Raw genomic sequence first — 25,413 nt, forward strand, 5'->3', positions numbered from 1 at the left:
CGTTACAGACCATTATACTTAACTTAGAAGAGCAACCTAACAGTGAGGGGGTCAACTATATCATTTAACTCCAGTTCAAAATGCCTCCTATAAGCTAAATAAAATAGTCAGGAGATAGCAAACTACAGTATATGAAAAGACATTCTCGAGCTGAGGGGGTTACAAGACAGATTCTAATCTTTTCTCGAACTATGTGAATATTTCAATCCTTCATTCGAATGAGGTGCAAAACTGAAACAATGAAAAACTCTGACCTTTCCAATGATGCAAAAAAATTGACCCTTCATTTCTCACACGGTGAAATATTGTTTATTTATTAAGATGTGGAAGATTCTGACCTTCCTTCCTACAATGTGGGAGGGGGGGGGGGGAATCTTTTGTATTAGGTCAAAAGTTCTAATCCTCATCCATACAAAGTGAAACAACTCCTTCTGGTTTTTTAATAGTACATGAATCTGCAGTTAATGGAGGGCTGACTGTGCAGACATTCATCAAACATTCTCAATCATGACTAAACTTTGAAGGACTGTAACTATTTCACCATCACTCGTGTGTTGCTGATACTGAGTTTGCAAGCTTATTGTAACGACTTGGAACCTGTGATGCCACAATAAAGGCACACTATTAAGGCACTTTAAGAGGAAGAGTAAATGCTGCAATAATAATATAACAGATTCTAGAGAAGTGGAAAGAAATCAAATTCATTATATTTTTACCTAGTGGTGAAGTTATGTGCAAAAGTACGTTACGTCAGAGTTAGATTGCCCCACACTCTTCCACTTTTACTGACACCCTGTGGACATTAATGGCCGCTGCCTTCTTAGCAACATCCAACCCATCGACCACCTTGCCAAACACAAGGCTGTACGAGAATTTTTTGAAGTCCCGGTCCCCACACCAAATCATGAACTGTGAGCCGATCATGCCCCTGCCCTTGTCGCTTGTGCCAATGCCCTTAAACCTAACCATGCCCACCTCATCCTTTAGTGGGCAAAGGTCAGCCTCGAAGGTGCTCTTGTCAAATGCCGAGTAGCCTCCTGTTCCGTCATCATTTTCCACGTCGCCACCTGCCAGAAACCCTTCCCCACTCTTGAAGAAGTGTGTCCCCTTGTAGCCATAACCATTCCTGCCAGTGCAGAGCGCAATAAAATTCTCGCACATTCTTGGTGCCTTGTCTGGACGGAGTTCGAAGATTATGCGTCCTGCCATTATTCCATCGATGGACAGCACCATCCAGCAGTGTGGAAATTTCCCTGGTCTTAAGGCTTGTGAGTTTGGCTTAATTGCGTGCATTTTAGGTGGGGTGTCAGGTGGGGGTGGAGTTGGCTTGGCTGGCTTTTTTGCAGCATCGACATACGAGACCGGATTTGGTTCCTTTTTGTCCAGCAGGGAATCTAAATCATCTTTGCCATTTTCAGCCGACTCTGATCCTAGAAGGGATAGATTTGACAGGCCTAGCGATAATGCCGACGATACAGAGTTGGATCCTGCAGCGACAGTGGCAACAGTAATACCATCATTTGCACCTAAGAGAGATCCTGCTTCAATTGCCTCAGTCATCTGCAGAATGTGCTCAACATTCACACTATTCATCTCCTGATTCTTGAGCTCATTCAGCTTTCCCATGTCATGATTCTTCAGGTCATTAACCTTGGTTGGAGCTAAACCAAGTGTGCGGCTAATAGTTTCCTCCATCACACTGGCTGAGACGGGCGTTGGGGGCATGTGAGGCGGCTGGAGGGCTGACGGGGCAGACATGGGAGGCTGGAGAACCGACGGGGCTGTTAGGGCAGGTTGCTGGGTGGGGCTGAGCGGGCTGATTGGGGTGACGGTAAGCTGAGTCATGCGGGTGGAGAGGAGGTCAGACAGCATGTAAAGAAGAAGAACATTAGCATTGTTGCCGAACATCGCGTGTTCCTCCAGTGACGATGCCATGGAGAATGTCTCCTCATTGCGGAACCCGATGGAGGCCAGGGCACTGTCCAGGGCGGACTGCTTCAGCTGTATCACAATGGCCTCTGTAGCGTTGTTAATGGCCGATATTGCAGCGCACTGGTTGAATTGCAAACCTATTATTGAGTTGTAATACTGAACCTGGAAGAAGGAAAAGGGTAACATTATTCCTCTATTAATAAATAAGTATAAAAACCTATCACTGAGCTGTAATACTGAATATAAGTAGAAAAGAGATATCATTAGCCATCTGTAAATGAATACGTAACCTATTATTAAGCTGCAATACTAAATCAAAAACCATGAAAAGAAAGGCAACATCATCATCATCATTACTTCTTTTCCCAGCCAAGGATGATGTGGAATATGGTTCAGAGGGCAAGAAAAAACTTAACAGACGAAGAGCTACCAATATCAAGTCCAATTAAATAAGACACACTCTCATTTGCTCAGAGTATTTCCCTGTAATTAAATAAGTTAACTAGGAATAAATAAAAGTAAAATAAATCATTTGTAATACTGAACCTGAAAGAAGGAAAAGATACAATCAACTATCTGTGAATAATAAAGCATGAACAATGAATCTAACAGCCATGAAAATGAATGACAATTTCTAAACCAGCATGTGCATGAGCCATAACACAGAGAAATCATTAAAGTGGGAGACCTATCAACTGCATGCCCAGCAAAATGGACCATGAAAACACTCAAAATTCCATAGGTTACAATTACATACAGTACATCATGCTCCCTCTTAAGTAATCCCAATATTGAGGTTGGTTATGAGACAGCTTATGTTTTCTTTGGACTGGGAGGTAATCCAATTGTCAAAATCAGCTATTTACTTCTCAAAAGTGGCTAGTGGCTGTTGGAAAAAAGTCCTATAAGATTTTGTACATAACAATGTGAAAGTCTCAGTTTGGACTTTGATTACAGGTAACTCGCACGGAACACGATCTCACGGAACGCGCTCGCAATTATACACGGTAAGGGCTGGGATACATATAAGACAACGTAAGATTAAAAAACCATCATGAAAACTACAAATTAACGCAGGAGAGGCCTTTGAAAGATCAAATCCTCGAACGTCACCGCAGCGCGCGGTTTGTTTTGATTACGTGACGATCTAGGAGGGAAATTATTCAGTGAGTGAGACATTCCCGAGTACAGTAGCACAGTATTTGTGCAACAAGGAGAGGGCCTACAAAAGGTACCGGAGCCAACCCACCCCTGAATCACATCATCTTTACGTTTCTGCCCGGAATCGTGCTAAGTCTGTTCTTCGCTCTACTAAAAATAATTTCATCCATACTAAATGCTCTCAACTCTCCAACTCGAATTCTTCCCGCTCCTTCTGGCACCTTGCCAAAAATCTTTCTAACAACTTTACCTCATCATCCTTCCCTCCTCTTTTCTACTCTGATGGTTCTGTAGCTATTTCTTCTACTGATAAAGCAGATCTCTTCGCACAGACTTTCTCCTCCAATTCCACCTTAGACGATTCCGGTGCTGTTCCTCCATCACTTCTCCCCTCTGACTTCCTCATGGCTGACATTAAAATTTCTTCAGTTGATGTATTTTCTGCCATCACTGGCCTCAGTACTAACAAGGCATATGGGCCTGATGGGGTCCCTCCTGTTGTTCTCAAGAACTGTGCTTCTGTGCTTACACCCTGCCTAGGCAAACTCTTTCGCCTTTGTCTGTCAACTTGTACCTTTCCTTCTTGCTGGAAGTTTGCTCTCATTCAGCCAGTCCCAAAGAAGGGTGACCACTCCCAACCCTCCAACTATCGTCCAATTGCTTTAACGTCCTGTATTTCAAAAGTTTTCGAGTCAATTCTTAATAGAAAAATTTTAAGGCATCTTTCCCTATCACAACCTTCTTTCCGATCGTCAGTATGGGTTCCGTCAGGGACGCTCCACTGGCGATCTTCTCACCTACCTTTCAGACTCCTGGTCATCCTCCTTTCGGGACTTTGGCGAAAGCTTTGCCATTGCACTTGACATCTCAAAGGCTTTCGATCGAGTCTGGCATAAATCTTTAATTTCCAAACTGCCCTCCTACGGTTTCTATCCTTCTATCTGTGCCTTCATCGCTAGCTTCCTTTCTGGTCGTTCTATAGCCGCTGTTGTAGACGGCCATCGTTCTTCTCCTAGATCTATCAACAGTGGTGTTCCTCAGGGCTCTGTCCTATCACCAACTCTCTTCCTTTTATTCATCAATGATCTTCTAAGCTGTACATCTAACCCTATCCACTCATACGCTGATGACTCCACCCTTCACCTTTCCATTCGGTTTCCGCAACGCCCATCTCAACAGTTACTTCAAGAAACAAGGGATGAGGCTATGGCACACCTAATGTCTGACTTGGCTCGTATCGCTGACTGGGGTAAAAATAATATGGTTGTCTTTAATGCATCTAAGACTCAGTTCTTACACCTATCAACCCGACAAAATCTTCCACAGGTATACCCATTAATGTTTAATAATATTCAGCTGAATCCTGCATCATCCTTGAACATGCTTGGGGTTTCATTTACTCAGGACTTATCTTGGAAAGATCATATTACATCTCTTGTAAAATCTGCTTCCAAGAGATTGGGTGTGCTAAGCCGACTCCGCTCTTTCTTTACCCCTGCACAATTGTTGACTCTATACAGAGGTTTTATCCGCCCCTGTGTGGAGTACAACTCTCATGTGTGGGGAGGCTCCCCACATACAGCTCTTCTCAACAGGGTGGAGTCAAAGGCTTTTCGTCTCATTAACTCTCCTCCTCTTACTGACTCCCTTCAACCTCTGTCTCTTCGCCGCACTGTTGCATCTTTATCTCTTTTCTATCGCTACTTTAATGGTCACTGCTCCTCTGAACTGTCTGCTTGCATTCCTCCACCTCTACGACGGGCGCGTAGCACCCGTCTGGCAGCAAACTCTCATCCCTTTTCTGTCCAACTCTCTAATGCAAGAGTTAACCGTTACTCCCAGTCTTTCATTTATGCAACAGGTCAGCTCTGGAACTGTCTCCCTCTGTCTGTATTTCCTGCTGCCTATGATCTCCAGTCTTTCAAACGCAGTGTGTCCAGGCATCTCAAAATGATCGGATCTTGAATTTGGCTCTCTATTGTATTTTGTTTTTCTCTTGGAAGGAACTGTTACTGCGGGCCATGGCCTTTGGTTCCTTCTTCCTCGCATAAAAAAAAAAAAAAAAAAAAAAAAAGTTAAATATTTACAGTACTGTACTGTTCTGGTAAGTTTATGTGCAACTTAAAGTACTATTAAATAACGTTAAAGCAAGAAATAAAGTCTTATAAGCAGTTTACCTGATAGGCGTCAGAATAATGCCTTTTTTATTTGTTCGTTTTTTCCTCAGTACTGTACAGTATTTGTAAGTTAAATATTTACTGTTCTCGTATGTACTGTACTTGTAAGCACTTAAATAAAGTTAAATCATTAAATAAAGCCTTGTAACCAGATAACCCGAATTATATGATTACTCATGATCGGCGTCGGAATATTGCCTTTTTTGTTTGTTCGTTAAACTCTTACTGTACTGCTTTTCTACAGTACTGTATTTGTAAGTTAAATATTTACTGTTCTGGTATGTACTTTTAAGCAATTAAAGCATTAAATAAAGCCTTGTAACCAGTTTACCTGATTTATATGATTACCCATGATCGGCGTCGGAATATTGCCTTTTTTTTTTGTTTGTTCGTTAAAGACTTATAATAAGAGAAAAATACATTTTTGTCTTGGTATCTTTACCTATTTGCTCAGGTTTGCTGTAATGGTTTGCAACTTGTAGAAAACTGTGAAAACTTTCGGGAAGTGAACGAAAATCTGGGACATGACCTTGACTTCACCGTCTCATGTATGATATCATCTGTCAGTTCACCACCGGCTATCGTGATGAGTGGATGTACGATTTTTTCGTTCGTGGCCATGCCTAACCACACATAGTTACACCCATTATCTCGACCCAGACAGAAAATACAACCTTTTTCCTCCCTTGCAAAACACAAACAACCACCCTGTTTACGAGACAGCAATATATATTGCGAAAATAACAAGGTAAAATGATAAAGATGAACGTAAAATGATTGAGAAAGATGAACATGTTATGACGGAAGAAATACGTTTTCCATGTCTGTAATCGTATTTATTTCTGCTTTGTATCTGTATTCGTAATAATTAGACTTATTGTTAGTTCTGAAATTGCATTACGATTCTATTTTTAGCCATACTCGTGGTGTGGGAGCTGGAAGTTGTGACACAACTTCCTTATTGCTAATCGGACTGACCCTCCACTTCATTCTCCCGTGGCAAGAGTCTAGCCTTGGAGGACGTGCAGTTTTCTCAATTAGGACTGAAAATTCAACTCTATCGCTCCCTTTTCCAAGCATGGGCACAACGATAACTTAAAAAATAACTCGAAACTACCATAAACATATATCAAAAAGGTGAAAATGTATTCATAACATTTTTTTTTTTTTTTCCAGCCATTCCTAACAGATTATGTACTGAAATCATTCGATGTCACAGTACTGCATTTCTAAGTTAAATATGTACTGTTCTGGTATGTACTTGTAAGTTAAAGCACTGGTACCAATTAACCTAATTTATTACCTATGATTGGCGTCGGAATGTTTCCTTGTGTTTACGTACAGTATTTGTGTGTTGAAGTTTTGCTCAGGAGTACTGTATTTGTGAGTTATAACATTAAATAAACCTTCTAACCACTTAAAGTGCTTTCTAGTGACAGATAACAGCAAAACAACACATTTGGGGGGTCTAGGGAGCAAAATACGGAGTAGTTTAAATATACGCGATTTCGCACCTAACACGGCACGGTAGGAACGAAACCCTCGTGTTCCGTGCGAGTTACCTGTACTTACTTGTGGTTGACGTTCCTTCATATTACAAGCAACAAATATATCTTGCAGAGTGAAGAATTTAAACAAAGTTAAAGTAAACAGAGCAGCAGCAGTAGTAGCAAACCCAGGCTCATCTGGACTGTGAACCCCATGGACTGCTGGCCAAAGCTGCCAATCTCCTTCAGTCCACCATCCTCCTTTATGGGGATACGGAATGAACTGAGGGATGTTAGTATAACTAGGCAGTTGAGTCACCTTATTAAACCTGTGCCACTATGTGAAGGCATCCCTCTCCAGCACCCAAGTTAAATGGACAGAATATGAAAAATATACCTAATTAATTGAGTCTTTAAGATGGCAATTTTAAGCCAAGTTAATGTGTGCATAGTACAACAGGTGATGCCTCATTGATAGAATCTTGAGGATGGTAATTTTAGGTTGAGTTAAAGTGGATATTATAACAAGTGATACCTTATTGATTGAGTCTATAAGCTGTGTGATAGGGGCACCATCAGCCAGGGCTTCACTCGCTACCGTCAGATCAGTGAGGTGTTCTTGTAGTACAGCCTCCTCCAACTGCTCACCCTCAACCTGACAGAAAAGTATGATACTCAGTTATCATCATCAGCCTGTCCTCTCGTTCCCACCAAAGCGATGGGACAAGGTACTGTGCTACTCATCACCATCATTATTATCTTCCTGGTCTCTTTTTCCCACCTAAAGTTTTCTCTATTTCATGCTGGAAAGCATGAAATAGAGAAAACTTGACAGGCAGAACTAATCAACAGCATGCCCAGTTGAAGGCATCAGACATACATTTTATTACAAACCTACCTCCCAATCTCCACTAATCAACTTCCCTTTCACTCTACCCCACAACCACCCCTCTTTCTGTTACCCATACCTTTGGCCTGTTTACCAAGCCTCACCTTCCGTTACCTAAGCCTGTTCACACCTCGAATAGTAACAAGGACCTGAAATTTAAGAGCAGATGATCAGTTTACGAGCATTAATGACATGACATGACCAAAAAACCTCCAGTCACCTGTTGGGGATGATGTGTATCTTTAGAATGTCCTAACCACCAGAATACCAGGTGCCTTTGGAAATTTTGGTTGTCTGCTTTAATGACCTTCTAAACCTTCTTGTTCTCACCTTCCTTCTCAGCTCCTCCAGGAACTTCTCAACACTCTGCAGTGTGCGCTCCAGCCTCTCCTTCATGGCCGCCCGCATTGTCATGGTCTGGCGCAACTGCTTTAGTGTTACTTCCTGGGCCGTCTGCAGATGGCCCCGTAAGAACTCCCGAGCATGACCCTCCGGTACTAACTGGTGGCCCTGTGAGGCGCAGAACTCCCCTGCGGCAATCTTGAGGCAGGTACAGCACACCATCACAGAAGGGGGAGTGCTATTTGCCCTGTGTGGACATGCTCATATCAACACATGATTTCTTTAGCTGAGGAGAGGGGAGGAGAATTGGTTGAGGAGGATCATGGGATAAATGCCTAGAAGCAGACCAAGAAAGATGTGAGACAAGGTTTGGCAATGGAGACTGCTGGGAAAGGGTATATGGAAGAATAAAAATCAAAACATATGGAGTTCTGACATTGAGTAAAATAACCAATACATGTGAACAACAGTCTCTAAACATAAAGGTACCAGCTTAGATAAGTACAAATTCATCAATGTAATGAAGAGGTATAAACGAATGCCTCTAACCCATTTATGTGAAAAGATTGATCATCTGCTCAACAACACCAACTGGCAGTAGTCAAAATAAGATGAAATGACTGCCATTATCTAGTGAGGGATGACGAAGCTAAGGTCTGTTTATACATTTAAACCCTATCAAATCTGTAAGAAGCCTGGTGCAGATTTTATTCATATTATACACAATATGTTATTATTTCAGTAACATCTTCTCTTACCAATTTGGCTACTAAATCAGTGGGAAAAAAAAAAAAAAAAAAAAAAAAAAAAAAGCTGGTGGGGGGAGGGGGGGCTAGATCACCGTGTGAGTACCAAAAACTTAAGTAATTCAAGAGACAGTACTATCAAAGAGTATACATTAAATTTTCTAAAACTAGAGCACTGTTTGATTCATTCATTAAATTCATCATCTAATTCAGCGTTGCCCAAAGAGACGTGTAGCAGCCTGGAGGTAGGCAAGTTGGTCCTGACATTTAAGATGAAAGTGACCAGCATCACTCATCCCTGAGTGGCATTACGTGAACAATAAACCCCAACCACCCCTTGGAAATAAACCTGCCCTTGGAGATAAACTGCACCAGCTCAATCTGACTGGAGCACCTTAGTTACCCACTAAACCACCAGGTGTCATAATTTGGTTATATGGTTAACACCCAGCATAGTAAATGGTTTTCTGGTGTACAAGAAACCATCTGGCTTGTCACTCAATGTAGTCACTGCAGACAGAAGGAAGAGGAAAGAATGAAAGAGAGACAGAAGGGGAAAGGAGGAAAGTTGATCATCATCATATCGTCATCATCCAATCCTGTGCTGCCCCATGAGAAGCATAGGAGCCTGGGGCTGGGCAAGTTAGTCCTGACTGAAAGAAATCTGGCACATGCACAAATTTAATCATTATCACTGATCATACCACTAAAATTACCACAGAAACTCAACTGTGGGCATACCATCTAACCACCAAAATTAACTACTCATAGATATACACCTGAGCCTGTAATATTTAAAATAAGAACATTATAACACCTATCACACAAGAAATACACAATAACATACTGTACAGGTATTATGAGCTTTTACTGTACTCAAAGTTATGACCTTGAGTTCAGTAAAGCTCAATTCAGACTGCCTGGAGAAAGGTCCATTTTGATAAAGGCATGATATCAATGTCTTTCTCAATACAACAGTGTACTGTACAGGCATTTTTTACTGAGTACAGTTAAGTATTTGGGCACAAGTTCAGTGTAACCCAAAACCTGAGACACTAAAAAGTTTGCCAGACACAATAATCCAGTACACCCTCACCTTTATCACCAAAATCTTCCCAACCATGCATGGGGAAAAACAGAGTCCAGAAAATAATGAAAGAGAGAGCAAAAGAGAAGGAGAACTATCAACAGCATGCCCATAAAAATGTCCAACCCTCATTTACACCCCATTCAAGACCCCCAATTCCTGACTCCACGTCACAAGCTTAGACACCTCTATACATTTATTTAACTCTCTAATTTCAAAATGCATAAAAGAGTAGGTCCAAATATTATCAAACTTCGATGAACCAATAAAGCAAAGGGCCAGAGTTTGATAAAGAGGAAAAGTGTAATCAAATTCAGGTGTGTGATAAAAGCAATATCTGATAATACATCAAGAAGGCTGATATAGTATGGGTTCCTGCAATCACTTTTTGTATCTTTACTCCAATAACATACTGTACAGGTATTTTGTTTTAATTTACTCTTGCTACACTCAGATATTATTATTTTGGTTTGGAGATACTTTTTGCACTGGAAGGGTTAAACAGTGCTGCCATTAGGTGACCAACGCTGACACATGCATGTTGGAGCTTTTTTAAATGATATGACATGATAAACAATACAAATTACCCTCTTCAAAACTAGACCACCTTTCTTAAACTGGGGTGGGAGGGGGGATCTAACGGTTAAAAAAAAAAAAAAAAAAAAAAAAAAAAAAAAAACATTTGGATTCATGGGATTAAATTTCTGAAAACTGGCATGTCAAAAATATAAAACAAAAAAATTTCTTAAATATCTATCTAGCTATCTATTGCCAGATGCCATAATCCTGTAAGGGGTGGCCATTTGACTTTGAGTTATTTGTTTTACGGGGAGGGGCATTAACCCTCCACCAACCCACTTGTTGACACGTAGGGAGCACGTATGGTTTGGTCATATGGTCACCACCCAACGTTGTAAATGGTTTCTTGGCTTACAGGAAACCATTTGCTTTGTCACTCAATGTAAAGCCACCTGTAAGGGAAAGAAAAGCAATAACAAGTGACAGGAAAGATGGGAGAAAAAAGAAGAGAGGAGGGCAGGCACAGAAAAAGAATTATAAAGGCTAAGGAAGAAATAGGCAGCACTACATCAAGTGAGTGGATGATGGTCGCCACCACCTACCACTGTTAAAAATATACCATATCTAATAATAATAATAATAAAAGCCATCCATCCATCCATCCATCATCCAATCATACATTGCCCCCTGAGGAGCGTAGGAGCCCAGGGCTAGGCAGTTGGTCCCGACATTTAAGATGAGAGTGACCAGCCTCACTCATCCCTGAGTGGCATTACATGAGCAATCAACCCCAACCACCCCTTGGATATAAACCTTCACCGGCTCAATCCGATTGGAGCGCAATAATTACCCACTAAACCACCAGGCGCCAAAATTTGGATATATGGTTACCATCCAACGTAGTAAATGGTTTCCTGGTGCACAGGAAACCATTTGGCTTGTCACTCAGTGTAGAGTCACCCACAGGCTGAAGGAAGTGGAAAGAACGAAGGAAAGAAAGACAGAAGAGGGAGTGTAAAGTCACCCGTAGGCAGAAGGACAAGGAAGGAATGAAGGAAAGACAGAAGAGAATAGAAAAAGCAAGTTAAAAATATCTGATAACTAATACACACACACACACACACACAAAGCCCACTCTAAGTTATATAAAAGCTGGCACTCTACAATATCTAAGAATTGGAACTCTAATATATCCGAAAATTAGTGTTAAAAATACCTGAAAACTGGCACATTAAAAATATCAGAAAACTGGCACCTAAAATGTCTGACAACTGCTATGTTAAAAATACCTGAAAACTGTTATGTAAAATAAACACATGAAAACTGGCATGTTCAAAATATCTGAAAATTGGCATGATCAAAATATTTAAAATTCAATATGTAAAAATATTTGAAAATTCACACATTAAAAAATGTGAAAATTGGTATGCTGAATACATCTAAGAATTGGTATGTTAAATATACTGTATCAAGAAATTGGCATCATTTAAAAAATCTGAAAATCTGCATTTTCCTGAAAAGTGGCACACTGAAAAAATCTGAAAAATGGCAAACAAAATGAGTGTACAGCAGTTAATCGTACCTTTGTGCACCATTTTGAAGTCCGAAGCCTGAAGGGAGCCCGGCGAGTGGTGGTGATATATTAGAGCTGGCGAACGTTTTGATTGGCACTGTATAATTTGTCGTCAGTCCTGGAACACAACAATATTCAGTACATCATACTTTCATGATCATAAAATGACATCAAGGGGAGTAATGGAGGCTAGTCACCTGCTGTGCCTGCATTGGAGTACGGTAGCCTATTCTTGATTTGCACAAAGTGGGCCGTACAATCACTCACAGTTACATTTTCAATCAGTCCACTTCCCACCTCTTTCCCCACCTAAGAATGGGGTAAGGCAGGGTCCACAGGAGAAAAAGAAAATAAAAAAAATAAATAAAAAAATAAAAAAAATAAAAAATAGAAGGTTCTCATTTTCACTGTTTCCATTACCATCATTAGTAGCAGCAGACTCTAACATCCTTCCATCCAACATTACGAAGAAGAACGTTATGCTCTTGAATCTTACACAAGCACAAAATTATGTTTCAATGTCATAATCGATACACCAACAAGTGAGTGCAGCGATATAGGGGAAGCTGAGTATTTTTAAGCAAAGTATTATGTTCTCAAATCCTGTATAGTAATGTTTTTAAATCCCAGATAATTAGGGCCTCAAATTCTACATAATTATACTCTTGGTTCATCTATCATTGTGCTCTCAAATCCTGTATAACTATGCTTTCAAATCCTGTATAATTTTGCTCTTAAATTCTGTATGCTTTCAAAATCTGCGTAATTATTTGTATAACAATGTTTTCAAGTCCTGGATAATTATGATTTCAAATCCTGTATAATTACTGTACAGTATACTCTCAAATCCTGTATAATTATGCTCTCCAATCCTGTATAGCTAATTATGCTCTCATATCCTGTACAATAATGCTCCCAAGCCCTTCATAATAATTTTCACATATCCTGTATTATTATGCTTTAAAATCCTGAATTATTATGCTTTCAAATCCTGCATAATTATTCTCCCCAATGCTGTACAGTAATGCTTGTGACTCTTGTATATTATACTCTCAAATCCAGTATAATAATAATGCTCTCAAAACCTGTATAATTATGCCCCTAAATAATGTATAACAATCCTCTCAAATCCTGTAAAACTATGTTCTTAAATCCCGTACTATTATGCTCTCAAATCCTTTATACTGTAATTATGACCTCAAATCCTGTATACCTATGCCCTCAAATACTGTATAATTATTCACTAAAATGATCTATAATCATGCCCTCAAAATTTGTATAATTATGCTCTGAAATCCTGCAAATAACATTTTAATATGGTAACTAATGTGCCATCCACAATGAGTATGGGTGCCCCTCTCGAGTCCCTGTATAAGCACAAAATAATGCTGTTGATACCTGATATGCCAACCCCAGTGAGTGCGGTGGTATAGGGGCAGCCAACGGGACATTTAACCTCGGTGTCGCGCGCCAGGCTCAGCAGACAGTCGCAGCAGAATGTGTGCCCACAGCTGAGAATCTTGGGTTTGTGCTGCCACTCGTCATATGCTGACCCGCATGTGCTGCACAGAGCTGGTGAATTCTGACAACGTGGCAAAATAATGGTGATAAAAATTCTTATTAACATAATTACCCAGATACTTTATATGGTAATTCAAAGTTAAACCAGTAATAAAAACTCTTACTTACTATTGCCACATAGTTATCCATTTATTAATATACCTGATACTCCAAGAGGGTTGATCAGCAACAATGATTTATATCTTTCTAACCATAAATTATCATCACAACCATTATCATCCTTCCTCTTTTATCCACACACAGGTGGGGTGAGGTATGGTTGAGAAGAAAGGAAAAAGAAAAAACATGACAGTGAGAGAATTAATCAATAATATACACAATGAAATGGTCCACACATTCATTCAAAAGATGTCCCTGGATTCATGATTCTACCTCACAGGTACACCTACCTACACAGGTGCACTTAAGAATTACTGATCAGTCAATCAATTAACTATCAAGCAAAAAATAAATAAATAAAAAACATAAATAAAAAAAATGTCTGTACCTGCACACTTAGAATGGCATGAGTACTCAACAGCCACTCACCTCCTGTCTCTCAATATTGGGCTCTTGTATTGGATTAGAGTTAGCATCGACGGGGGGCATTTTACTTAACATGGGCGACTCCCTTCCCTTCATCGTGTCGAAGGCTTTAAGGGACTGGAAATCTGGCATGGGGGAGGCACGGGAGAGTGGGGGAGGAGGTGTGTGTCCGAGGGGGGAGGGCTGAGGTGGCACGGGGGTGAAAGGGGGAGGGAAGGAATACACCGTGGGGGCGGTGGGGGGGTGGCTGCTGCTGGAAGACTCCCCGGTTAGGAACGTTGGTGGCTGGGGTGGTGGTGGACCTTGTCTTTCTCTTGCTTCTGTTACCTTTGTTTTTGGCTGAAAAAAAGAAAAATACAATAGGGTGCAGGCAAGTCTTCAAGCTCCTCCCCCAATACAACATGCAGCTAAAAAATAAATTTAAAATATATCTATCCACTGTATCTATCTGTATGTATATAAAAAGGTACATGCCAGTTTTCAAGCTCCCCACTATATAACAGGCAATCAAAGGGTCGTTTTCTTTTCTTTTTTCTGAGTTAAGCAAACTATAACATACGAAAAGAATTTGAATACGGGCTAAAAAAAAAAAAGGGGGGGGGGGGGGGGGAAGAGGGAGGGGAGGGAGTTACATGGTTCTACATGCTGACTGGCTGATGCAGTGGCAATGTCATTTAGCTGCCCTGCTAGTCCTGCACAGCACTAATAAAAGTTATATTATGGCAAAAATGGCCACTTTTGGCCCCTGCCAAAAGAGAAGCTAGCAAACACTGGCAATAGAGTAATTTGTGCAATACAATGAGTACTGTACCGTACAATCAGGGAAAAAAGTGCACTTAATATTTGATCTACTTCTGACATTCCTCTGTCGTCAAATACTCCTAGGCTGAGATAGGCTTGGTATGCTTTTCTGCCTATAAATTATTCTTTCCAATATGATACATCAAGGAGGAAAGTGATGACCAGGCCCTCAGTGTAATGCAGAATCAATACTGTATAAATGAACATTTGTCCTAAACTTTAATATTAGTGCAGTTCACAAATTCTCAATAAAAACAGCAGAAAATATTATGACTATGTATATGAGTCAGTTCACAATTTGTTAATAAAGAGGCAAAAATATGATTGCGTGCATGGGTGGAAGCTTAACAAAATCATCAAGCAACCAGCACATCTACTGTAGCTGTACGAAAAATTTACTATACAGTATCATTTTTACTCAAACTTGGCTGAAAATCACTCTCTCTCTCCCTCTTGATTATCAAGTTATTGCAAGAGCTTAATACTAGAATATGATGACAGTAATGAGGAAGTGCTGTTAAAGGATGCAGAGCCACAGCACTTTTTTCTGCCACGCAGCTGTAAGATGGAAATGGACAAAACTCTCAGCCAAATTAAGGTAAAAAGGGTTTAGTTTTTAATAATGCAGTACCAAACAGCCCTTAACCCCTTCAGTCTGATGATGTATTCCATTTATTCCAGCTACCACCATGCAACTTTATTCACTTTTGACAAACTTCTGTTTACTGAATCTAGGGAAGTCTTTTCTGTTACACTGCTACACACTGATGATTTTATTCAGCTTACGAGAGACTTTTGAAACTGATGAGATCAGAATTATATTTCCTTAATAAAACTCTCCAGTAAGACAGACCTTACTTAGCCTAAATTTAATCATCTGGCAGCACCGAGAATACACAAAGCACCCAAATTCAAAAGTTAATGAAGGATATATGTGACCCCTCCTATTTGAAGAGTCTCTCCTGGAAAAAAAAAAAAAAAGCCACATCCCAGAAATGAAGGGGTGGGTTCCTTCATATATCCAGCATAATACTATTAATTAAATTTCTTAAATTTGGCTGACATTCTTTTAATTCTTTCTTTTATTCAGCTTAGGAATGGGATCTTGTACTGACTGGGTTTATTGAAGCTACTGAGGGGAGAGGGATGCCTTCACGTGGTGGCACCGATACAACCAAGTGGCTCTGCTGCCTGGTCATCCAAACATCCCTCAGTTCCCTCCCTATCCCCCCAAAAGGAGGATGGTGGACTGCAGGAGAAGGGCAATTTCATCCTGCAGTCCACTGCATGCACAATTCTGATTAGTTTGGGGCTATTACAACTACAACAACTATTACTACTACTAATACTACTACTATTAGAGCAATATCTAACCCCTCTAGTTCCTAAGCTGAATAAACCCATTAATAAAAGGCAACAATAAAATAAAACACACTCCCAGTCTCAGTGGGTTAGGCACTCAAGGTTCACTCAGACACACTCTGAGGCCTTGACAGAACTGCATGCTACTTAACTATAGCCAGTTTGTTTTCACCTGACGGAACCTGACCACTCCCAAAATATTAATTTTCCTTGGTTACTTGTTAAATCAACTTCAGATTTGACCATGTGGCCATCAAGTATATATATATATATATATATATATATATATATATATATATATATATATATATATATATATATATATATATATATATATATATATATATATATATTGTATATATATATATATATATATATATATATATATATATATATATATATATTGTATATATATATATATATATATATATATATATATTGTATATATATATATATATATATATATATATATAAATATATATATATATATTGTATATATATATATATATATATATATATATATATATATATATATATATATAAATAAAATGCAAGGAAGAAAGAACCAAAGGCCAGATGCCAGCAAAATTGTTCCCTCCAAGAAAATAATGATAAAACAAGAGAAAGCCACATCATCTTCGCCAGGTAAGAACAAACACACGACAGTACAGTATTTAAATGCTTGAGTTATTACCTCAGCATCAGCTTGCCCTACATCCTTCACATCCACATAACTTGTCCTGAGCCTCTGCTTCTGCACAATTTGTAAGAGGGAAAATTACTGTGAATTTATTGCAAGTTACTCTGCAAGCTGTGAATATATGCAAAAATGAAGGTGAGAAAAAGTGAAGGAAGAAAACAGAATGATCTTTAAAAAAAAAAAAAAAAAAAAAAAAAAAAAAAAAAAAGTGACAGATGAGAAGTGAGAAAAGAGTACAGAAAGAGACAATATGAAGAGCCAGGGACTGAATGATGTCTGAAGTTAAGAAATTTTGAGGAGCCATTAAAAAAAAAAAAAAAAAAAAAAAAAAAAATATGCTGCCACACTGGATGAATCAGATTTGGACACAGGGATATAAACCGACTGATGGACTGTGTACAGAAGCAAAACAAAAGCATAGATAGATACACACTGAAAGATAATTACAAAGATGGACAGACTGATGTTATAAAAAGCATTTAAAGCAGCGACAAATAATAAAAATACAATAACAAAACAAGAAAATGAGAAAAGAAACAGCCAAGAGCCAATGAACTGAAAATACTTTATCACTGAAGCAACACTCAAGAGCCACTGAATTGAAAATTCTTTATCACTGTTTTCTGTAACCTCTGCTCAATCACATGTCAATGATTTGGTTAGTTTGCCTTAACTTACTGAAAATCCACCAAGAATCATATAGTGCAACAATCACAGACATGGCTGGACAAATCTCATTATCTCTAAATTTGATCATGACCAGTTCACCCTTGCTTTTCTCAAGGCCTCAAATTATATAAAATTAGCTTAAGGTAATTCAAAGATGAATCACAAGCTGTGCATACAATATAACTGTACATAAATGTGTGTTGAAATATTGTAACAAAAGATATTACTGACTGAACAAGGCAGCTCATAATCTTTAAAAATACTGCGAACCCTTTTTACAACAGACTAATGGAGTGGATATCAGGTCCATTAGAGTAAAAACTCAGTTACAATAGTTCTATATGATTCAGTATTTCTATCACCATTTAAAGGTAGTTTTTTCTTTTCTTTTCTACCTTTTCTTTTTCTTTTCTTAACAGAACCTACAGACGGAATGTTCAGTGTCCATCACGGTCATCATCCAGTCTCAATTTACCCACAAAAACAGGAGTGTAGGGACCTAGTGCTAAACTACTCAGTCCTGACAAGGGCAATGGTGACCAGCCTCACTAGCACAAATGGCATTACACAAGAAAGAAACCCCAACCAACCCTCAGATGGAAATTGCTACGGGCTGATTGATGTGCCTTAATATTAGAAAATATTAATAACAATACCTGATATATAGACTGGCCACTGAGAAATTAATAATAGCTACAGATCATTGGTGCAGAAAAGACTGCACAGGCGAAGTATGCATAAGTCTGACCTTGAGGGAAAGCTGCTTATAAACACTGGCGACTGGATGCCAAGAACCATTTATTCTATAGCATTCAGTATCTTTTTGAAAAACTAAAAGTGACTGTTAAATGAGGGATCTATTACATAAAATTAGGGTCCATTATATCAAGGGTTCACTGTACAATATATTCAAAAGTTTTAAGTGATTATTCTATGCAAATTTGTTAACACTGACACACCAACTTCTGCATCCACACAACTACATGCAAGCAAAGCATATCTCACCAAAGGCAACAAAAATCATCATATCAATATTGTACAAAGTAAGTCCTCATTATATGTCCCCATTTTCTATATTCTTTCATTTACTTATTTTTTTTCAAGTCCACATTAATTAACAGAAAAAATGCCCATGAAAGACCCTCTGCTCCCTATATTACTGATCAGCCAGTTTCTACCAAAAGAGAGAGAGAGAGAGAGAGAGAGAGAGAGAGAGAGAGAGAGAGAGAGAGAGGAAAGAAAAAAACTGTGATATTCTGAAACACAACTGACATACAGGGCAGTCAATTCTCGTGTCCTGCAAGATGTCTCAGTCAGCATTACCAGTGTCTACCTTGCATCACTCTCTACTTCCCATAACCCTTTCCATTCTTTATAATGCTTGATCCTTCATCTATCCATCCATCATCCAATCCTATGCTGCCCCATGAGAAGCGTAGGAGCCCGGGGCTGGGCAAATTGGTCCTGAATTTTAAGATGAGAGTGACCTGCCTCATTCATCCCTGGGTGGTATTACATGAGCAGTAAGCCCCAACCACCCCTTGGATATAGACCTGCACCTGCTCAATCTGATTGGAGTGCCTTAATTACTAACTAAACCACCAGGTGCCATAATTTGGTTATATGGTTACCACCCAGCATCTAGTCACTCTTTACATCTAGTAACAGCATGGCTGACTAGTAATTTCATGAAGAAGCCACAATGCCTACACTCCCCACACCAAACAGCAGATTGATCCATCCTCATAACTGACAAGTCAAAGGGCACAATTTATTGACCACCCTGATTATATATAACAAGGACTTACTGTACTGATAAAAGCACTAATGCAACGAGTTACTATATTGGTAAAAGGACCAATAATATTTAAACAAACTCTCCTCTGACCATGAATTAATTAGTAAACAATTAAAACACACACACACACACAAAACCACAAATCATCATAGGACAACCTATAGACACTCACAATTTAAACCCCTTCACTCCAATGATATCTTTCTTATTTTATTCTTGCTACCACCAGATGATTTTATGCAACACAGGAGAGCCTCTTATTAAACAGAAACTTTATGAAGCCTATTAAAAACAAACAAAACAAAACAAAAAATTATAACGGTGAAGACACTAAAAAAGTTAATGACGGCTGCACCTAACTTCTCCTGTTTGAAGAAACCTCTCATAAGCTGAACCCTCCAGTTCACAAGTCTCCTCCTAAGATCAATACAGGCAATGAGACCCCATAGTAAACGGTATTAATCATCAACATCCAATCCCATTAACCCTCTCAGAAATGAAGATGCAAATTGTGTCATATCAGAGTTGGCATGAAAAGTGCTCTATGACATGATTAGTGTCATTATCAGTTTTGGGCTGAAGAGATACTGATAAGCCAATTTTGGACAAAAATATTTACCAAAAATTAAGCTTTAGCATTACGTGCGACAAACCTTGGTGCGTCATGGGGAGAGTGTCTATTTCAAGGCCAACACTCTCAAATAGTTGGTGTCCTCTTGGCTTTTGGTGGAGCTGGGGGTAGGTTGCATGCGATTTTGGCAATTTACTCGAAAACCATTGGTTGTATCGAAATTCTGAAAACACCACGTGAAAGGTCGTGAAATTCTGCATATAGACATATGCTTTACTCTTGCACAGTGTGGGCAAAATTTTGTGCTAGGATGTTGGGAAGTTATTTGAAGCTATTTTTACTCTTGAACAAGTTTATTCTCACGGCTTTTCTCTACTTTTATTCATCAGTTTTGTGTGTTTTTATTAGCTTATAGCATAAACATCAATGAAGACAATGGTATACAATTTATACCAATATAACTAATTTCCATGGACAAATAAAATCCATGAGAATATTCTTCTTTGAATGCCAGTGATGGCGGGGGACAGGGGGACCTGGAGGCGATTTGTTTGTGGCCACCCCAAATGGGACTGAGGCATCTGGCAATAGATAGATAGATAGACAGAATGCCAGTAAGGGCTGCACTTGCTCCATTCTCTCTGATCATGTCCTTGAAACTTACTGAAAACTTAAAGTTCCTGTGAGGGTTAAGGCTATATTTAAACAGTTCAGTTCTAAAAGTCTCTTTTTAAGTTGAATGTAAACATGAGATCCCCCTACTTAAGACAGCATTAATAAATGCAAGTAAACTCTAACCCCTCTACTGTATTTTAAAAAGCATCTCCTACTTAACTAAAACAGCTTAAATGCTAGCTACATCTAACCTCTCTATTTCAAAGTCTATCCATCCATTCATCCATCATCCAATCTTGTGTTGCCCCAAGAGGAGTGCGGGAGCCCAGGTCTAGGCACGAAGCATAGGAGCCCGGGTCTAGGCAAGTTGGATCTGACATTTAAGATGAAAAGTCTCTCCTAAACTGATTAAAAAAGTTTAAATACTAGCTAAATCTAACTTCTTCATTTAAAGTCTCTCCCAGGCAAAATAAAATCTTCCGGTGGCAGGAAAGACGGAAATAAGAAATCTGTCATTGAAGGGAGTGGCTACTAATCCCATTACTTACCGGAAGGATAGTTGCCTTTGATGACTTGGTCTGAAAAGGATATTAGAAATTATTACATTATTCTGCACACTACCATTAACCCCTTCAATCTTGTGGTGTATTTTAATTTACTCTTTCTATATACGGATGATTTCAACTGACTTATGGAGGGCCTCTGTTGGTGAATGGGTTAATGAAGCCTTAATTATCTAATCCCTGCAGTCAAAAAAGTCTCTCCCAAGCTGAATAATAAGTCCCCATGGTTGTTCTATATATATATATATATATATATATATATGGATGGGGTGATGAGGGAAGTATAAACATGAGTATTGGGGAAAGGGATGGCATTGGTAATGAATGGTGAAAGATGGAATATCTCAAATTTGTTGTATTCTTATGATGCAGTGCTATTTGCAAATACTGAACATGAACTTGGTAGACTAGTGCAGAGTTTTGCTGATGTCTGTGGGCATCGTGCCTTGAGGGTAACTGTAGAAAAAAGTACAGTGATGGTAAATGAGACAGGTGACTGTCAGTTTGATGTTACTATGAATGGAGAGAGACTGGAATTGGTGAGAGAGTTCAAATACCTGGGTACAGTGATAGAAAAGAGAAGAAAATGTGCAAAAGAAGTGGAAAGTAGTGTGACACAAGGAAGGAAAGTAGCTGGTGATATGATGACCCTGATAAGAAACTGAGTGTTGCAGCTGCACGAGGCTCACACGAAGGAATGTTAGTGCCAACTTTAACATATGGGTGTGAATGTACAGTGAGGCATAAAAATGAAATGTCAAAAGTGAGTGCAGTGGAGATGGGACTGCTGAGGAATGTATGGGGAGTAAAGAGAGTGGATAGGATACGAAATAATGTGACTCGTGAAAGATGCAGAGTGTGGAAGTCTGTGGACACCAGAATCGAAGAGAATGTACTGAGATGCTATGGTCACATGGAAAGAATGGATAACAATAGAGTGGTGAAAAAAGTATATCTGAGTGAATTTTAAGGACGGAGGAGGCAAGGTAGGCAATGGAGAAGGTGGAATGATGTGGTAGATGAGTGTGTGAGGAAGAGAGGTATGAAAGTCGGTGAGGCTTGGGGACTGACATGAAATCGAGCTGACTGGATGAATGTTATGAGAAGAAGTGCAAGATAAGGGATTTGACACCCTTTTTAAACGTGACAGTGTCTGGACTGACTCTATCGGATATGTTTATGGGAAGCTACAGAATGTGGTGAAAGTTTTTGGTGTACCAGATTGAGCCACAATTCCAGGGGCTTGAATGATGAGAGAACGGAAGTGGATTAGTCAAACTTGGGCCGTTTGGACGCTGCTACTCCTCACCCTACCCTAGGGAGGGAAAGGAGGTCCAGATGATAATGATGATGGTGATGAAGGTGAGAGAGATTACTGGTGGGGGGGGGGGTCCATTGAAGTGAGGTAGTTAACCCCATCATTCAAATGACATTTTTTATTCTACTCCTGTTACCTCCACACAATTCCAATTCATTTAGGACAGGCTTCTGAAAGTAAAGAAGTCATATACAGCGTTAATTAAATCCTTCAACAGAAGTCAGATACAGCCTTCATTAGCCCCTTAAATAGAAGTCAGATACAGACTTTATTAACCCTTTCAATACAAGAAACCTCCCCTACAGTGAATAAATAGCCCGGGAACAGCAATAATAACCATCACCATCATCCACACCTCTTTTTCCACCTAAGGATGGGGTGTTGCAAGACTAAACATCATCATCATCCAGTCCTACATTGCCCCATGAGGAGCGTAGGAGCCCAGGGCTAGGCAGTTGGTCCTGACATTTAAGATGAGAGTGACCAGCCTCACTCATCCCAAGACTAAGCCAATCAAATAAAAGACCTGATTCAATGGGTTAATATTACTGTTTTTATAAGGCTAAGTCAAAGCATGCTGTCTTCTTAAAGCTAGGTCTCAAAGCATATTGCTGTCTTAAAGCTAAGTTCTATGCATAATTTTCTTTTTCAATGTAGGATGCTTTGGAAGCTGATAAAATAAAGCAATGGCAGAGTTAGTAAAAAAAAAAAAAAAAAGAAAAAAAAAAAAAAAAAAAAAAGGTTATAAACCCCACATACTTCTGCATTAAAATCATCCCAATCTAATTGTCCATCCAGTTTCACATCGGGTGGAAGAAAAGCAAACAATTAAATCATATAAAATTAAATACAGTACTGCCATGCTTCCTTTCAAGGAATCCCCATTCTGAGGCTAGTCATGGTACAGCTAATATCTTCAATGAACTGGAAATAAAAGGAACTATAAAAAACAGCTAATTTCTTCCCAATAGCTGCTTGAAATTAACAGTACAGTACTGGGAAAAATCAGGTATCATAATTTACAAGCATTTTATATAGCTCACTAAAATTTGTACTGGGCATGCACCGTTGTCCTGCAGTGAGGAAGTGAAACAGAGGTGGTATGAACACACGGAGAGAATGCAAGTAAATGGTGACAAGGAATAAATTTGAGTAGATTTTTTTTTTTTTGTCGCTCTAAGCTCATCTGAACATCAACCCAGTGGACTACATACTAAAGATGCCCTTCACCTGCAGTCCATAATCCTCCTTTCAGGGAACAGGGATGAAGTTGACAGACATTTGTATTACCAGGCAACAAAGTCACCTGATTAAGTTGGTGCCACTACACGAAGATGTCGCTCTTGAACAACCTAATGATATGGGCATACATTACAAACATTAGGGTCTGGAAACAGAAGATACTGATGACACCAGAGCACCTCCTTACCGGTCCATAGTCATTGAAGTCATCTAAAGTAGTTATGCCTTTCCCTATGATATTCTGCTTATAGAGTGGTGTAGGCTTCTTAGCATTGATTGAAGCTTCCACTGCCATTGCTGAAAAACAAAAAAAAATGCTCTCTTAATGTGAGGTCCATATTCTGAGTTTATTAACACCAAATTTGTACCCTGAGCTCACTTACATCAAATTCTTTATCCCAATCTCACTTACACCAAACTCACAAACATTGACATCATTATAATGCTGACAAAACTGAATATAGCATTATATATGTTGTCTAAGATGTGTAATGATCAAACCTTCTCTAATAGTGTTCCTAAAGATTAGGGTTATTAAAATGTACCATAACAACTTTGCGATTTACAAATAACAGCAGGTAATTCAGTAGTCAGTGACCATAAAATGTATATGGTATATTTCCTACCTTCAACTACTACATGTAATCAGTTAATATAAATATACACCATAAATAGAAATAAAAATAAATCATCATCATCATCATCTAATCAGTGTTGTCCCATGAGGAGTGTTGAAGCCTGGAGCTAGGCAAGTTGGTCCTGACATTTAAGATGACAGTGACCAGCCTCACTCATCCCTACATGGCATTATGTGAGCAATAAACCCCAACCACCTCTTGGATATGAACCTACACAGGCTCAGCCCAGTAGGAGTGCCTTAATTACCCACTAAACCACCAGGTGCCATAGTTTGGTTACAAGGTTACCACCCAGCATGGCAAATGGTTTCCTGGTGTACGGGAAACCAACTGGTTTGTTGCTCAGTGTAGAGTCACATTTAGACAGAAGGAAGAGGAAAGAATGAAGGAAAGAATGACATAAGAGAAAGGAAGGAAAGAAGGAAGGACAAGAGGAAAGGGCAGCCACCTAAGAGCAGCACTACATCAAGTGAGTATATACAGTAAAAACGTAGATAAACACTGCATCAGTAAATAGCTTTAAAGTAAACCTACCATATGCAAATCAAAGCAATGCAAAATACAATGCAGTTGTTTCTGCAACATATATCAAACTACAACTGTCCTGTAACATTTACTACGCCACAGGTTATCCTCCCTTACATAATACAATTTTCCTAGTACACTTATCATTTAGCATGCAATTATTCAGTTGCATTTCGACAGTACAGGAAGCTAAAGATATACTGATAACAAACTCTCTGAATCCTGGGCCTGTATTTTTGTCAGGTACGGAGGCTTCCTCGCATGTCTTCCTTAGCAATTTACTTTTGGACAAGGGAGGTTAATATTAGTTTGTAGGCAGTGTGAAAGGGGAAATAGTAGGGGAGTGAAAGATAGGAATAATAGATTGTTGGTGGAGAAGAGAGAGAAATTGAGGAGATGGAAGGAGCACTTTGAGGATTTGTTGAATGTAGAGAGTGAGAGCAGTGTGAGTATAAGTGGTTGGGGAATGGCTGGGAGAAGAAGAGATGAGAGGAGGGAGGAAGAGATCAGTAGGTCGGAAGTAGTGGAAGCGATGAAGAAGATTAAGCTGGGAAAGGCCCCAGGAATTGATGGAGTGTGTGGTGAAATGCTT

The 25,413-nt window shown here is 39.3% G+C and overlaps 1 protein-coding gene across 1 annotated transcript in view; it reads right to left on the minus strand.

Moving 5' to 3' along the window:
• Positions 1–410: 410 nt before the first annotated feature.
• The window catches only part of LOC145410825 (uncharacterized), a 34,338-nt gene continuing 9,335 nt past the window's right edge, over positions 411–25,413 (minus strand). The window contains exons 4-10 of the mRNA XM_080280944.1: positions 23,846–23,955; positions 14,023–14,358; positions 13,312–13,495; positions 11,923–12,031; positions 7,977–8,235; positions 7,293–7,412; positions 411–2,094 (exon numbers count right to left, since the gene is read on the minus strand). Coding sequence (XP_080137070.1) covers positions 757–2,094; positions 7,293–7,412; positions 7,977–8,235; positions 11,923–12,031; positions 13,312–13,495; positions 14,023–14,358; positions 23,846–23,955 — 2,456 coding nt within the window. The 3' untranslated portion in view covers positions 411–756. The remainder of the gene's footprint in view (positions 2,095–7,292; positions 7,413–7,976; positions 8,236–11,922; positions 12,032–13,311; positions 13,496–14,022; positions 14,359–23,845; positions 23,956–25,413) is intronic.

This window comes from Coenobita brevimanus, chromosome 86, assembly GCF_032717465.1.
Source record: "Coenobita brevimanus isolate Jiangsu-jjx chromosome 86, ASM3271746v2, whole genome shotgun sequence".
NCBI classification, from domain to species: Eukaryota; Metazoa; Arthropoda; class Malacostraca; order Decapoda; family Coenobitidae; genus Coenobita; species Coenobita brevimanus.